General features: G+C 52.4%; 1 protein-coding gene across 1 annotated transcript; it reads right to left on the bottom strand.

Moving 5' to 3' along the window:
- Positions 1-5,176: 5,176 nt before the first annotated feature.
- On the bottom strand, positions 5,177-6,593 carry Rpp25 (ribonuclease P and MRP subunit p25). The gene has a single exon (XM_070042893.1). It carries the CDS (start codon positions 6,383-6,385, stop codon positions 5,780-5,782), a length of 606 nt encoding a protein of 201 aa, XP_069898994.1. The 5' UTR covers positions 6,386-6,593; the 3' UTR covers positions 5,177-5,779.
- Between the last annotated feature and the right edge of the window lie 9,726 nt (positions 6,594-16,319).

The following is a 16,319-nucleotide window of genomic DNA, read 5'->3' as shown; positions in this document are numbered from 1 at the left end:
GTTTTTTTTTTTTTTCTCCCGCTAGTCCCGCGACCTGGAGGGTCGGAGTGAGTTGAGGGTGGGAGGAAAGTAAGGGACAGACAATAGACAATATCAAGGTTCGAGTCCCGTAGTGGAGCAGACCTTACCACTTCTTTATGGGAAGGATGACAATAACAAGGACAGGATTATAATAGCAATTACTGTGAGCCAGGCGCCCCAGGCGCACGCCTGTCATCCAGCGGCTCTGGAGGCTGAGATCTCAGAATCCCATGCGTAAAGTCCATGAGTCTGACTTCTGTTTTGTCTTTTTCTTTATTTGGTGCCAGTCGTGAGGCTTGAACTCGGGGCTTGGGCACTGTCCCAGGGCTGCTTTCTGCTCAAAGCTAGCGCCTTACCACTTGAGCCACAGCCCCGCTTCTGGCTTTTTGCTGGCTCACTGGAGAGAAGAGTCTCACAGACTTTCCTGCCTGCGCTGGCTTTACACCTCGATCCTCAGATCTCAGCCTCCTGAGTAGCTGGGATTACAGGCGTGAGCCATCAGCATCGGACTATGAGTACATTTCTTTTTGGACAGTGTCTCCCCTTCCTTGACTCTCTCCCAGTTTTTCCCTCCTGTCTCCACCCACAAGCTGTATAGTTCATTTTCAATATAGTATCTAGAGAGTTCCACTGCTGCAGTTGTTCATGCTTTATCCTTCCATTTCTGTATAACTAAGGTATATTATATTTAAAAATAAAAGAGGAAGCTAGGCACTAGTGGCTCAGTCCGAGCTACTCAGCAGGCCAAGATCTAAGGATCATGGTTCCAAACCAGTCCAGGCAGAAAAAAAAAAAGTCTGTAAGGGGCTGGGAAGGTGGCTAAGTGGTAGAGCGCTTGCCTTGCATGCATGAGGCCCTGGGTTCAATTCCTCAGCACCACATAAGCAAAAAGAAAAAAGCCAGAAGTGGTGCTGTGGCTCAAGTGGTAGAGCGCTAGCCTTGAGCTGAAGAGCTGAGGGACAGCGCCCAGGCCCAGAGTTCAGGCCCCACGACCAGAACCCCCCCCCAAAAAAAGTCTGTAAGACTCTAATCTCCAATTAAGTGGCAAAAAGCTCCCATGGCTCAAGTATGTAGAGCATCAGCTTTGAGCAAAAAAAAAAAAAAGCCAAGGGAGAGTACAAGTTCCTTAGTTTGAGCCCTAAAACCAACACAAAGAATAAAAGAAAAGAAAAAGCTAAGGGACAGAGCCCAAGTTTTGAGTTCAAACCCCAGAATGAACAAAGGAGAAAGAAACACTGGAGTCCTCTTGCTGGGTATAAACACCCAATCACCGTGGTAACCCTGGCATCTTCGCAGGGCAGGAGACTCCAAGAGTGCAGATGAATGAGATTGCAGTGAGGACAGACAACTTTGGACATTGTCTCTGGGGCTGGACAGTTGCAGACTTTCATGTGGCATCAGGTCTTTCTTTTCTTTCTTTCTTTTTTTCTTTTCTTTGGGGGTCCGGTTGTGGGGCCTGAACTCTGGGCCTGGGCACTGTACTTCAGCTCTTCAGCTCAAGGCTAGCGCTCTACCACTTGAGCCACAGCACCACTTCCAGCTTTTTTCTTTATGCTTATGTGGTGCTGAGGAATCGAACCCAGGGCCTTATGCATGCAAGGCAAGCACTCTACCTCTGAGCCACCTTCCCAGCCCCGGTCTTTCTTTTCTTTTTCCTTTTGTCTAATACTGAGAGTTGGACTCAATACCTGACACGTTCATTCATCGGCTAGTGCTCTACCAATTTAGTCACCTCCAATCCCACCAGCATCATCATAGTTGAGAAATGTGGCTCTATGAGTCCATTCAGAAACTCTCCAATGGCTTCTCATGTGTCAGGAGCTGGGCAGGGAGCAGGGCAGGCTGGCAGGATTCATTCAATTATGGGCTTAAGCTTCAGCAGGTGCCCATAAGGCTTGCCAAAGGATTATACTGGTGAGGGCACAATTTCACACAAGTATCTGTGAGAATCTTGAGGCTGAATTTTTCTTTTCTTTCTTCTCTACCCCTTCCTTCAGCCATCTAGGAGTCTACACCATCTGTGAGCCCTTATAGACAGGATGATGACAAAAACTACCCACCTAAGCTGGTCTCTGGCTGCTCACACCTGTAATCCTAGCTGCTCTGGAGGCTGAGATCTGAGAATCACAGTTCAAAGCCAGCCTGGGCAGGAAAGCTCATGAGACTTTGTCTCTAGTGAACTATCAAAAAAGCCAAAAGTGTGCCAGATGCCAGTGGCTCACGCTTGTAATCCTAGTTACTCAGGAGGCTGAGATCTGAGGATCACGGTTCAAAGCCAGCCCAGGCAAGAAAGTCCATGAGACTCTTATCTCCAATAAACCACTCAGAAAACTGGAAGTGGCCCAGTGGCTCAAGTGGTAGAACGCTAGCCTTTAGCTGAAGGGCTGAGGAACAGGGTTCAAGCCCAGAGTTCAAGCCCCATGACTGACAAAGAAAAAAAAGTCAAAAGTGGAGCTGTGGCTCAATTGGTCAAGTGCTAGCCCTGAGGGGAGGGGAGGAAACTCAGAGATAGCACCCAGACTCTGAGTTCAAATTCCAGGACTGGGATCAAAAAGAAAATAAAAAGCAACAACATAAACTACTCAATTAATGGGGTTGGAAGGTAAAGAGCCAGGGTTGAGAGGACAATGTGTATGTCACCCCACAAAGGACATATCTCCCTCCACAACTGGGCAGTGTATGAAGTTGATTGGAAGTTGGAATGATTGCCATGGCAGATTCGTGGCTAACAGAGGACAGGCAGCTTCTGAAGCTTTTGTGTGTGTTTGTCGGTCTTGGGGCCTGAACTCTGGGCCTGGGCGCTGTCTCTCAGCTCTTCAGCTCCAGGCAAGTGCTCTATCACTTGAGCCGCAGCACCACTTCCAGTTTTCTGGTGGTTCATTAGAGATAAGAGTCTCTGGGACTTTCCTGCCCAAGCTGGCTTTGAACCTTGATCCTCAGATCTCAGCCTCCTGAGTAGCTAGGATTCCAGGCGTGAGTCACTGGCACTGGGCTTCTGAAGCTTTTACTGTGCTGAATCTGGAAGCCTCCCCTTTCCTCCTCTACAAACCCCTAATTCACTGTTTGGTCCTCGCATAGCCGGTCTCCTGGATGTCAGAAGACCTAATGCTGTAAGAGAAGCCCTATAGTTCCAGGCTGCCTGGCCTCGCTAGCTTTCCAGTCTGCCCCATTTCCATCCCCATGACTACAGTGTGTGTGTGTGTGTGTGTGTGTGTGTGTGTGTGTGTGTGTGTGTGTGTGTGTGTGTGTGTGTGTGTGTGTGTGTGTGTGTGTGTTGCAACTGAGCTTGAACTAGGGCCTCATGCTCTTGGTTGCCTTTTTCAATCAAGGCACTCTACCACTTGAGCCACACCTTCACTTGCAGCTTGTTGGTGGTTAATCAGAAATAAGACCCTCATGTACTTTTCCTGACCAAGCTAGCTTCAAACCTAGATCCTCAGATTTCAGCCTCCTAAATGGACTAGAATTACAGGCATGAACTACTTGTGCCTGGCCTTTTCCATGCTTCTTGGGTTGCCTATGAGAGGGTCAGCCAAGAACACCTAAACCTATTGACTCTCCTTAGGGACTCATCAAGAAGAGCAAATCAAGCTAGAGAAGGTTAATGGCAGTAATCCTAGCACCCTGAGGCTGAGGCAAGAGGATCTAGAGTTCAAGAGCAGATCAGGCTGTACTACCTCTTGTCTCAAAAAAAAAAAAAAAAAAAGAAAGAAAGAAAGAAAGAAAGAAAGAAAGGAAAGAAAAACACACAAGAGCCCCTGGCTCAGGCCTATAATCTTGGCTACTCAGGAGGTTGAGATCTGAGAATCACAGTTGGATGCCAGCCCAGGCAGAAAGTCTGTGAGACTCATCTCCAATTATCCACCAAAAAGCCAGATGTGGAGTTTGTGGCTCAACCGGTAGAACACTAGCCTTGAACACAAAAGCTCAGGAACATCTAGGCCCTGTTCAAGCACCAGGGATGATACAAGGGGGAAAAAACAACAACAAAGGAAATCAGAAGGGGCAATCAGGGAGTCTGGACAAGGCTCAAAGTATAAGCAGAGATTTTTTTTGGGGGGGATGTCCACCCTCCCTGGAGACCCCCCCCACAATTACTGAAGCCTACCTCTTGTCATTAGCACAGGATTTCTTTTTTTTTTTTTTTAATTTATTTATTTATTTATTTATTTTTTGGTCCGGTCATGGGGCCTGAACTCTGGGCCTGGGTGCTGTCCCTCAGCTCTTCAGCTCAAGGCTAGCGCTCTACCACTTGAGCCACAGCACCACTTCCGGCTTTTTTTCTTTTTGCTTATATGGTGCTGAGGAATCGAACCCAGGGCCTCAGGCTTGCAAGGCAAGCGCTCTACCACTGAGCCACCTTCCCAGCCCAGCACAGGATTTCTTTTAGGGGGTCTGCCAGCAAAATAACTCACACAGGCTTTGTTTCCCATCTCTCCCTTTTCAGGGGTTCTGCTGAGTTGCAGTGGGGGGAGTCTGCTCCTGAGACCATGGGGTTACACTCACCCCTCCCACTCTTTGCACACAGTACCCCCCCCCACCCCCCATCTCAGCCTACTTCAGAGCTGGGCGAGGAGACAGGCAGGGCTCCAAGGCTGTTATCTGACAGCACAGCTGTTCGGTAGCTGGAAGCGGCAGCTTATCAGGGAGCCTGCAGTGATTCAGAGCCCAAGTCCCAGCTTCTGTGCTGAATAGTAATTTCTGGCCGTGAATCTGTGCTCAGCTTCTCTCCTCCCCCCTCTTCCCAAGGGTGTGCTGTCCTTTTGCAGAGAAAGGGCAGTCAAGGGGAGATCCTGCTTCGGGCACTTCGTGCCAGGCTTCTGGGCAAGGCTGTGGATGGCAAAGAAGACTGCAAGCTTAGGAACCTTCGTGCCCTTCACGGTGACCCTCACAAGAGCTCCACCATGTTCTTCTCCCTCCCCTACCCCCAAAGGAGGAGCTGCCCCTTTCCCCCTCTGTAGGGACATAAAAGGGGGAGGGGGCACAGATTTTCTTCCAGCCATGCAGTTGCTGATTCCCAGAGCCCAGCCAAGCAGGGCAGGAGAGCCGGGCCTTGGGCAGTGTGTCCCCTTGCAACCATTTTGAAGTTCTGCTTAACCCTGAAGATGCCAAGGCTAAGATGGAGACAGAAGGGGGAGGGGGAGTAGGCAGGTGAGTAGGAAAAGACCTGGGGACAGAGCTATTATTGTATTTGTTTTATTGGGAGCAAAACTCCTCCAGCTGTAGGGCTCAAGGGGGGAAAGCTTGGGATATTCTGTCCAGGCTTCTCGCTCTGGGCCAAGCCACCAGGTTGTTACAGGGGGGCGAGGGACACGATGACACAGACTAGGACTCCCCCACATCTCAGACTCCCCTATAGTTCCTTAGCTTGTGCCCTCCAGTCAATTGCGGGGCTGATTCCAAGGGCTCTCCCTAGCTACCAGAGTCCCCGCTCCCCACTCATCCATACTGAGGGTCCTGTCCCACCACCCACCCCTGCCTTCCTGAAGCATGTCCCAGTTAGTTACAGCCCCAGAAAAAAAGTGAAGTTTTTGCCTCTTCGGCCAACACATCCCTCGAAGCTACTCCGGGTTCTCCTCCTGCCACTCCTGGGCCCCCTCTCTTGTGGCCTTGCGGGGGAGAGGGGTCCATGACACCAGTCTGAGAAGTTTGTGTCCAGGCTGTGGGCACCCGGGGGGTACCCAGATACAGAAGACTGAAGGTGTTGGGGGGAAAAGATCCAGTGGCTCTAAGTGGCCCAAGCCAGGGAGTTGTCACCTCAGGCAGTCCGGCCCGCGCCCCCCTCCCCGGGTCCAGGATGAGACCGCTTCGCGGCGCCTTCTCCGGCCGCGGGGTCGCCCAGGCTCCTTTTAGACGTGGGCGCGGTGGACGCCGCAGAAGGACCGGGATCGGGGTTCGGGGGCTGGTAGCCGGGTTGTCGCGGGTCCAGCGCGTCCTTGGAAAGTAGGATGGCGAGGCTGGGCACGTTCTTCAGAACGCTGAGGCTGGCGGCGGGCTCTCCGGGAGCGGGGGCCGGGGAGGGCGCGGGCCCGGGCGGGAGGCTCTGCCACACCTCGCGCACGCTCCGGTAGCGCAGCCGCGTGACCTGGTGTAAGCCGGCCTGGCGGCGCTTGAGGATCTCGGCGCACGTGACAGTCTTGGTGGTCGCCCGGCCGCAGCCGCTGAAGACGATGGCGCGCGTGGCCGGCTGCGCCATGCTGGCGGTGGCGAAGGCCAGCAGGTTGCGGATCTTGCTCCCCTCTTTGACCCGCATGTGCACGGCGCCCGGCGCCAGGTCGGCGAAGGGCCCCGGGGCTGCGCCGCCCCCCTCCGCCCCGCTCCCCGCCGGCGCCTCCTCCGAGCGCACCTTACGGAAGTTCTCCATGCGCCCTGGTCGTCGCGACCGCTGGCTCGACCATGGGGACGCCTCAACCCCACCGGGGCTGCATGGCCGCGGCGGTGTTGGGAGGGGCGCCCGGAAAGGGGACCAAGGATGCAGGAAAGGCGTGGACGCTGGCGGGACCCCGCGATCGCCGGCTTCCCACGCCTCTCGCTCCGGTGGGCGCAGCTCTAACCCGCGCGCGCTCCGAGCCTTGTGCTCCGCGCCTTTGGCCGAGGCCACGCCCGGAGCGCGAGACCCCGCCCCTTTCTATAGACCACGCCCCCAACTCGGCCTCCCTGGAACCTAAGAGGCTACGTCCCCGCTCTCCAAGCCCCGCCCCTCCTCGACCGTCAAACACCATAAGAAGCCACGCCCCTTGTCCGGCCACGCCCCGTCCCGCCTCTGGTGTCCAGTCCGCGTCCTCAGTTGCCCGGCGCCGGGGTGGCTCAGTCCGCGGCGCGCGGTAGCAGCGCCCTGGGGTAACTTGGGAGGCGAGGTCTCCCCGGTAATCGACATCAAGTCCCTTCCGAATCCCCCTCGACCTCCCTAAAGGAACGACCTGAATTAAAACGGCTCTCCGTACCCCAGGTTCCGAGCCCTGCCCGGTTCATTCCCTGGTCCCCCGCTCCCCGGCTTCCCGGCGGCTTACGGGGGACCTCGGCCCGGGACCCTCGGGGACCCTTCCCTCCTGCCCCAAGGGCCGCCCTGCGCTCGGCGGGATGACTTCCCCGAGGGCGGGGGGCGGAGCCGAGGTTCGGGCCCGGACGTGGCCCGCCGGGCCGCGTGCTGTGGGGTGCGCCCCGCACTGCTCCCCGAGTGGGTGGGACCCCTGGTCGGCCTGGGCCTCTCAGGCCCTTTGAGTTCCTCTATTTTTATTTTTGGTCGGTCGTGGGGCTTGAACTCTGGGCCTGGACGCCGTCCCCTGCTCCTCAGCTCAAGGCGGGCGCTCTACCACTTGAGCCACCGCGCCACTTCCGGTTTTTGAGTGGTTTATGGGAGATGAGAGTCTCATGGGTTTTCCTGCTCAGGTTGGCTTTGAACCGTGGCCCTCAGATCTCAGCCTCCAACGCCCCACCGAGGCTCAAAGTGGTGAATCGCTGGCCTGGAGCAAAAGAGCTCAAGCCCCACTACCGACCAGCCCTCCCACCTCCAAAGCTAGAAGTAGAGGTGTGGCCCAAGGGAGTGCGCGAGGCCTTGAGTTCAGAACCCAGAAAAGGCCCAAAAGAAACGGGGTGTGGGGTGGGGGATGGACTCGGAGCCGCCCAGGGCCCCCCCCCTCCCCGACAGAACCGAGGAGGGAGCAGGGCAGATCTGATCGGGCGCGCGCTGGTAACTACCAGGCGTGGTGAGGGTCGCACCCAGGGTGGGGCTTGTGTAGGTGACCCCGAAAGATGCGGGGGCGCTAAGTGCCTGGGGTCGCGCGCCTTCCTCTCCCGCTCGCCATTATTGTCTTCCCGCCAGTGACAGCTGTCCGCTCCAGCGGTCGGGGCGCGCCCTTCTCCACACCCTCCCCGCCCCCCGGGGGTGCTGGAGCCCCGGGCCCTCCCCCCCCCGGCTCTCCGATCTCCTGCGCATGCACCGAGCCCTGGGGTCCGGGGGAGGGTGCTGTCACCCTCGCGCCCCAGGTCCTGCGGGCTCGCGGAGCCTGCGCGAGGAGGGCGGCGGGGACTGGGAAAGGAGGCCGTCCATCCGATCACACAAAGTAATGCTTATGGAAATGAACTCCAGGAAACGCGAACGAGAGGTTTGTCCCGGGCTGGGAACGTGGCTCGGTGGTAGAGTGCTTGCCTAGCCTGCAAGAAGCCCCGGGGTTCGATTCCTCAGTACCACCTACACAGAAAAAGCTGGACGTGGAGCTGTGGCTCAAGCTGTGGCACACACACGCACACGCATACACACACACACGCACACGCATGCACGCCGGGGTCGGTCTGCCATTTGGAGACAGAGGCCTGGAGCGGCGGTTTCCCCGGAGTGGAGATGGGGACCCCCGGCTGGCCGCCCAGGGCCCAGCGGCGGACGACCCTCCTCTCCTCCCCCCGTGCGCCCCCGCTCCTGACTCGGGGAGAGATCGGCGAGGAGCCCCCCCCCCCTTACCGCAGCACTTAAAATGGAAATGCGCGTCCTGATTAGCCGCGGGGTCGCTAATTACCGCCGAAGCCATTCATTAGGCTGTCAGCGCGGGCGCTGCGGGGTGCGCAGCCTCGGCTGGAGAGGGGGGGGGGGACAGGGGAAGGGGAGTGGGGGGAGGCCGCAGAGACGAGTGAGCTGGGGAGGCCAGAAAGAGCCCAGAGTACCTGGGACAAGGGAGAAACTCACCAGGCTGGGAAGGGAGGGTGGAGAGGAAAGGATGGCAGGAAAGCGGGGTGGGGACCCCCGCCAAAACGCGGGAGCCTTGGGGAAGGAGACAAACGCCTAAGGATGGAGAGAGGAGGCTCATCTGAGAAAGCGGGTCATCCCAGCAACGCAGGATGCTGAGATGTGAGGATCAAGGTTTGAGGCCAAACAGGAAAGTCCGTGAGTACAGGTATGGCTCAAGTGGTGGAGCGCCAGCCTGGAGTGAAACCTTAGGGACAGCAGCGAGGTCATGAGTTCAAGCCACAGGACCGGCAAAAAGAAAAGAAAAGGAAAAGGAAAGAAAAAAAGGAACAAAAGGACATTATTCTGAAAGATTAAGGTGACAGTCAAAGACTGCAGGGTCCTAACTTTAAGATTAGAGGGTTTTTTTTTCCCCCTTTGTATGTTTAAGTGTAAATGTATTTTGTCAGCTAGATCTCTGGTCCTGGAGCTGTCCCTGAACTTTGTTGCTCTAGGCTAGGGCTCTTCCATTTGAGCCACAGCTCCATTTCTGGCTTTTTTGGTGGTTAACTGGAGATGACAGTCCCCCAGATTTTCCTGCCTGGACTGGCTTCAAACCTTGATCTTCAGATCTCAGGCTCTTGAGTAGCTAGGATTACAGGTGTGAGCCACCAGTACCTGGCTCTGTAATTTTTTTTTAATAACCTGTAAGAAGTCAGTACACTGGTTTGTCACATCTCTACCACACTTATTTTTTGTTGCTCTACTTGCAAAAGAAAGAACTACTAAGATGCTAGTGGCTCATGCCTGCAATCCTAGCTATTCAGTAGGCAGACAAATCCAAGAAATTCTCGTCTGCAGTTAAGCAGCCAAAAGCCAGAAGTGGAGACATGGTTCAAGTGGTACAGTGCCAGCCAGAGAAGAAGAAGAAGAAGAAGAAGAAGAAGAAGAAGAAGAAGAAGAAGAAGAAGAAGAAGAAGAAGAAGAAGAAGAAGAAGAAGAAGAAAAGGAAGAGGAGGAGGAGGAGCACAAAGCAAGAGCAATGAGCCATTCAGTTCAAGCCTCAGTACCAGCACCACAAACAAAGAGTCTGGATAAATGAGATATAGACCCTGGAGTTAAGGCCTCATTAGCTTCTTCCTGCCCCTTTGTGACCTTGCAAGATTTTCTTCCTCTTTGGGCCCGGGCTTTGCTTGTCATCTGCAAAAGGGGGCACATTGTAGTAAACTGCTACAAAGAATGGCTGGAGAAAGGCGACACTCTTTGAGCCTTGGGTACCAAGGCTGTTGGCTGTTTATCACTTTTCACAAGTATTCGTGCTTAATATAAATTTTAAAAATTGTACAAGGGAGATGAAAAGAGCTGGGGTAAAGGAGCAAAAGTAGAGAAAGACTTGGAAAAAAGCACTACTTTCCATATATATATATATATATATATATATATGTATGTATGTATGTATATATAATTTTTTGCTGGCCCTAGGGCTTGAACTCAGGGCCTGGGTGCTGTCCCCTCTTTATGCTCAAGGCTAGCACTGTACCATTTGAGCCACAGTGCCACTTCCAGCTTTTTCTGAGTAGTTTATTGGAATTGAGTCTCTCAGACTTTTCTGCCTGGTTGGCTTCAAACTGTGATCCTCAGATCTCAGCCTCCTGAGATTATAGACATTGTAGGCATTATAGGATTGTAAGCCTGAGCCGCTGGCACCTGCCTGATGCTCTACCACTTGAGCCTTTTTTGGGAGTTAATTGGAGATAAGCATCTTAATGGACTTTCCAGCCTGACCTGGCTTCAAACTTCCATCCTCAGATCTCAGCCTCCTGAGTAGCTGGGATTACAGGTGTGAGCCACTGCTGGGGGGCCTGGCTTACTTTCCCTAATGTGTTTCAAACTCATAGTGGCAAATGAAATTCTTCTCACTGTGGGTGGAGGGGCGTGGCCTGGCCTGCCAGAGTCCTTGCCTCTGGGGTTCTTTCTGTGGCTCACTCATCCTGGTGGCCAAATCTCTCAGCGCATGCTGAGCTCAGCCTCCTCTTCCTCCTCTGTTCCCAGTTGCAGGAAAGTCAGAAGGGGGACTCCGTGTGAGTCACCAGCCCCCCCCCCCTTCTCCCGGTTCTGGCTGGGTTTATTCAGACTGTTGATCAGAGGTTTCTGGTTCCTTCACTGCTCAACCCATGTCAGAGCAGCTGGCTCCCCCCCCAACTCCTCCCCCACAGTGAGCTATGATGAGAGAGTGTGCAGGCAGGCCAGGGGCTCCGTGCCTTTGGCAGCCCAGCCCCCTCTGAATTTGCCCACCCTCATTTCCACATCATTTCTGCTTCATTTTATCTGTTGGAAGAGAGCCCAGCTCACATTCAGAGCAGAGAAATTAGCTTCCAGTTTTTTTGTTTTAAAGACAACGTCTCCCACAGAAATGGAGGGATAAAGGGTGAACAGATGCAGCAGTGGTACTAGACACTATATGGAAAATTATACAAGTTGTGGGTGGGGATGAGAGGGAAAAAGTGGGAGAGAGTGAGCGAAGGGGGAGACATTGTCCAAAAAGAAATGCAGTCATTACTTATGTAACTGAAACCCCTCTGTATATCACTGTTATAATAACAATAAAAAAATTAAAGCCAGGCACTGGTAGCTCACACCTGTAATCCTAGCTACCCAAGAGGCTGAGATCCGAGGATCATGGTTCAAAGCCAGCCCAGGCAGGAAAGTCTCCATGAGACTCTTAACCATTCAAAAAACCAGAAGTGGCACTATGGCTCAAAGTGGCAGAGTTTAAGCCTTGAGCAAAACAGCTCAGGGACAGCAGGCCCCAAGTTCAAGCCCCACAACCGACAAAAACAAAATAAAATAAAATAAAAATAATAAAAAGACAAGGTCTCTGGCTGGGTGCTGGTGGCTCACGACTATAATCCTAGCTACTCAGGAGGCTGAACTCTAAGGATCATGGTTTGAGACCAGCTGGGGTAGACACATCTGTGAGACTTATCTCCAATTAACCAGCAAAAAGCTGGACATGGAGCTGTGCAACCCTTGAGTGAAAAAGCTAAGGGACAGTACTCAAGCCCTGAGTTCAAGTCCTGGTACACACGCACACACATACACACAGATGTAGAGAGAATACTTGGCCGTCAAATGTGAGGCCCTGAGTTCAAACCCTAGTATTGCCAAAAGACCAGACTCAGAATAACCAGAAGAGCCACTCAGTTGTGCAAAGTTCATGTCTCCTGAGAGACTTATCAAAAGCCAGCTATTATCCCTGAAGTCCCTTGTTACTGTTGAAATCCTGTTAGTTGGTTACTTATTTTATTGGTTGTGCTTGGGTTTGAACTCAGGGCCTTGTGCTAACTGGACCTGCTTGCTTAGCTGGCAGTCTACCATATATTTAGTGGAAGGGAGGGATTTAAATCCCAACTCTGACCCTGGCAAACTCTGCCCTTGGTCAAGCTAAGCATGGACTTCTCTGTGCCTCAGTTTCCTTCTCTGCAAAATGGAAACGAAAGCCATGTGCCAATGACTCGAACCTGAACTCCTAGCTACTCGGGAAGCTGAGATCTGAGGATTGAAGTTCAAAGCTAGCCCCAGCAGGAAACGCTATGAGATTCTTACCTGCAACTAACCAGCAAAAAGATAGAAATGGACTGGGAATGTGGCTTAGTGGTGGAGTGCTGGCCTAGCGTACATGAAGCCCTGGGTTTGATTCTCAGTACCACATACACAGAAAAAAACAGAAGTGGAGCTGTGGCTCAAGTGTTAGAGTGCTTTGAGCAAAAGATGCTCAGGGACAGTGCCCAGGTCCTGAGTTCAAGCCCAGGACTGGAAATCAAATATATATGTACACACACACACACACACACACACACACACACACACACACACACACACACACACACACACACACGAAGCTGTGGTTCCAGTGATCAATGCTAGCTAAAGGGTAGCCCTCAGGCCTTGAGTTCAAGCCCTAATACTGGCACCAAAATAAAATAAAATGGAAATGATGGTAGCAGGACTTACTTCTTGGAGTTGTGTCTTGTTGTCCTTCACGGCACCTACAGGACATCGTCACCCCAATTTTCATAGATAGACTGGACCCTGGCCTGGTCCACTCAGCTACAGAGCAGTAAAGCTTAGAAGCCAGCCTGGAGGGAAAGACAAACGGATGTTAGCTTCTAGCTTCCGGAGCAGCCAAGGCCGCCTGCCCGGCCCCAGCTGCTTGTGTTGACAGGCAAGAATTCAGGCCCAGTGGTTTTATTGTGATTGTGTGTGATTGAACATTTTCTGCTTCATTTCAGTGGGGGAGTGGCTGAATCAGCTTGTCTGAAAGCTCTCTACATAGAGCCTGCAGCCTTCACTTCACATGCTGCAGACTCAGCTCTTTGAGAAACACAGTCATTTTGTTGCTGTTCCCAACACCTTGGATCTGGAGTACTAGGAATACCACTGGAGATGGGACCCTCTTTCCTGGGTCACCTCTCTTCCTGCCCATTTCCCCTTCCCCCTCTCTCCACATTGGTAAGAATAAGCCAGGCACTGGTAGCCTATACCTGTATTATCATCCTAGCAACCCAGGAGGCTGAGATTTGAGGATGGTGGTGTGAAGTTAGCCTGGGGAGGAATGTCTAAGCAAATCTTTTTTTTTTTTTTCTTTTTTTTTTTTTTTTGGTGGTTGTGGGGCTTGAACTCTGGGCCTGGGCGCTTGTCCCTCAGCTCTTCAGCTCAAGGCGAGCGCTCTACCACTTGAGCTACAGCGCCACTTCCGGTTTTCTAGTGGTTTATTGGAGATAGGAGTCTCACGGTCTCTCCTGCCCGGGCTGGCTTTGAACCTCGATCCTCAGATCTCAGCCTCCTGAGTAGCTAGGATTACAGGCGTGAGCCACCGGCGCCCGGCTCTAAGCAAATCTTATTACCAATTAGCCAGCAAAAAGCTGGAAATAGAGCTATGGCTCAAGTGGTAGAGCACTAGCATTGAATGAAAAGGCTCAGGGACAGTGACCAGTCCCTGAGTTCAAGCTGCACAACAGAAAATAAAAAAGAACTGTTTCTGTTGTCACCATTTTGTGTGTGTGTGTGTGTGTGTGTGTGTGTGTGTGTGTGTGTTCATGCACACATGCAGGCATGCCACTACTGGGGCTTGAACTCAAGCCCTGAGTGCTGTCCCTGAACTCTTTTGGTCAAAGCTAACAATGCTTTACCACTTTAAGTCACAGCACCATTTCCAGTTTTCTGGTGGTTAATTGGAGATAAGAGTCTCACAAACTTTCCTGCCCAGACTGGGTTTGAACTGCGATTCTTAGATCTCAGCCTCCTGAGTAGCTGGGATGACAGGTGTGAGTCACTAGTGCCTGGCCTCCTCCTCCTCCTCTTCCTCCTCCTCCTCCTCCTCCTCCTCCTTCTTTTTCTTCTTTTTTTTGGGGGGTCTGGTCGTGGGGCCTGAACTCTGGGCCTGGGCACTGTCCCTCAGCTCTTCAGCTCAAGGCTAGCACTCTACCACTTGAGCCACAGCACCACTTCCGGCTTTTTTCTTTTTTTCTTATGTGGTGAGAATCGAACCCAGGGCCTCATGCATGCAAGGCAAGCGCTCTACCACTGAGCTACCTTCCCAGCCCCCATGGCCTTTTGTTGTTGTTGTTGTTGGTTGTGGGGCTTGAACTCTGGGCCTGGGCACTGACCCTCAGCTCTTCAGCTCAAGGCTAGTGCTCTACCACTTGAGCCACAGCACTACTTCTGGCTTTTTCTGCTTATGTGGTGCTGAGGAATTGAACCGAGGCCTCATGCATGCAAAGCAAGTGCTCTACCACTAAGGCACATTCCCAGCCCTTCCTAGGCTTCTCATATGAGAAAAAGTTTTACCCAGGTGTCAGTGGCTCATGCCTATAATCCCAGCTATTCAGGAAGCTGAGATCTGAATCAGATCAAAATTCAATGCCAACCTGGGCAGTGAAGTCTATCTCCAATTAGCTACCCCAAAACCAGAAGTAAAGCTGTGGCCCAAGTGGTAGAGCCACAGATAGCTTTGAGCAAAAAACTTTCAGGGAGGGCTGGGAAGTTGGCTCAGTGGTAGAGCGTTTGCCTTGCATGCATGAGGCTCTGGGTTCGATTCCTCAGCACCACATAAGCAAAAAGCAAAAAACCGGAAGTAGCGCTGTGGCTCAAGTGGTAGAGCACTAGCCTTGAGCTGAAGAGCTGAGGGACAACACTCAGGCCCAAAGTTCAGACCCCACGACCAGATCCCCCCCAAAAAAATAATAAAATAAAAAAAAAACTCTCAGGGACAGTGCCCAGCCTGAGTTCACCCCCAGGATGGCAACACACACACACACACACACACACACACACACACACACACACACACACACACACACACACACACACTTGTCTTGTGCAAGCCACCTTTAGCTGGGTTTTGTGTTCTAGGCAGCAAGGCTAAATGCACATCACATATACTATGGATGTGTTTGCTGCCTGTGGTGCACAGGAGAATGGCTCTTCCAAATTTGTCTGCAGGGAGTGTAATTAACCAAGGGCAACCCAGATTCATCACTGCCTTTGTGCCAAGGCTGAATTTCCTAGGACTGTTCCAGATAATGACAGCACAGCGTGTCACTCCTGAGGAGCAAAGACGGTGGACTTTAGCTAGCAGACGCCCCAAGGGACTTGTAAACTTCCCTCAGAACTGCACGGCAGCCAGGCACTGGTGGCTTCCTCACGCCTATTATCCCAGCTACTCAGGAGGCTGAGATCTGAGGATCAAGGTTTGAAGCCAACCCAGACAGGAAAGTCCTTGAGACTCTGATCTCCAATTAATCACAGAAAAAGCCACTAATAGCTCTGTGGCTCAAATATTAGAGTGTTAGCCTTGAGTAAAAGGAGCACAGGGTCAATGCCCAGGCTCTGAGTTCAAGCCCCAGTACAGGCACACACACAAAAAGCAAGAACCTGTCTCAAAATAGCCAGCATAAAAGGTGCTGGAGGTAGCTGTGCACCAGTGGCTCATGCCTGTAATCCTAGCTACTCAAGAGGCTGAGAAAGTCCTTGAGACTGTTATCTCCAATAAACTACCAGAAAACTAGAAGTGGTACTGTGGCTCAAGTGGTAGAGTGCTAGCCTTGAGTTGAAGAGCTCAGGGATAGTGCCCAGGCCCAGAGTTCAAATCTCTCAATCGAGAAAAAACAAAGTGCTGGAGGAGGCTGGGAATGTGGCTTAGTGGTAGAGTGCTTGCCTAGCATGCATGAAGCCCTGGGTTCCATTCCTCAGTACCACATACACAGAAAAAAACCAGAAGTGGTGCTGTGGCTCAAGTGGTAGAGTGCCAGCCTTGAGCACAGACTAAGAGACAGTGCCCAGACCCTGAGTTCAAGCCCAGGACTGGGGAAAAAAAAATCAGTGTCTAAAATTGAAACTTTAACAATTGGCAGAGACAGCAAAAGTGGTTGCTGGTAGGTTCCAGCTTTTTCTTTCTTTCTTTTTTTTTTCCTGTAGTCACAGGACTTGAACTCTGGGCCTGGACACTGCCCCTCAGCTTTTCAGCTGTTTAATTGGAGATAAGAGTCTCATGGACTTTCCTGCCTGAGCTGGCTTTGAACTGCAATCCTCCTGAGTAACTAGGATTGCAAGCCTGAGCCCACACCTGGCTACTGTC

Source organism: Dipodomys merriami, unplaced genomic scaffold (genome assembly GCF_024711535.1).
Source record: "Dipodomys merriami isolate MVZ:Mamm:240054 unplaced genomic scaffold, mDipMer1.0.p SCAF_33, whole genome shotgun sequence".
Classification (NCBI taxonomy): Eukaryota; Metazoa; Chordata; class Mammalia; order Rodentia; family Heteromyidae; genus Dipodomys; species Dipodomys merriami.
Note: the sequence above shows the minus strand (reverse complement) of the source record. Positions and strands in the feature narration are given on the sequence as shown.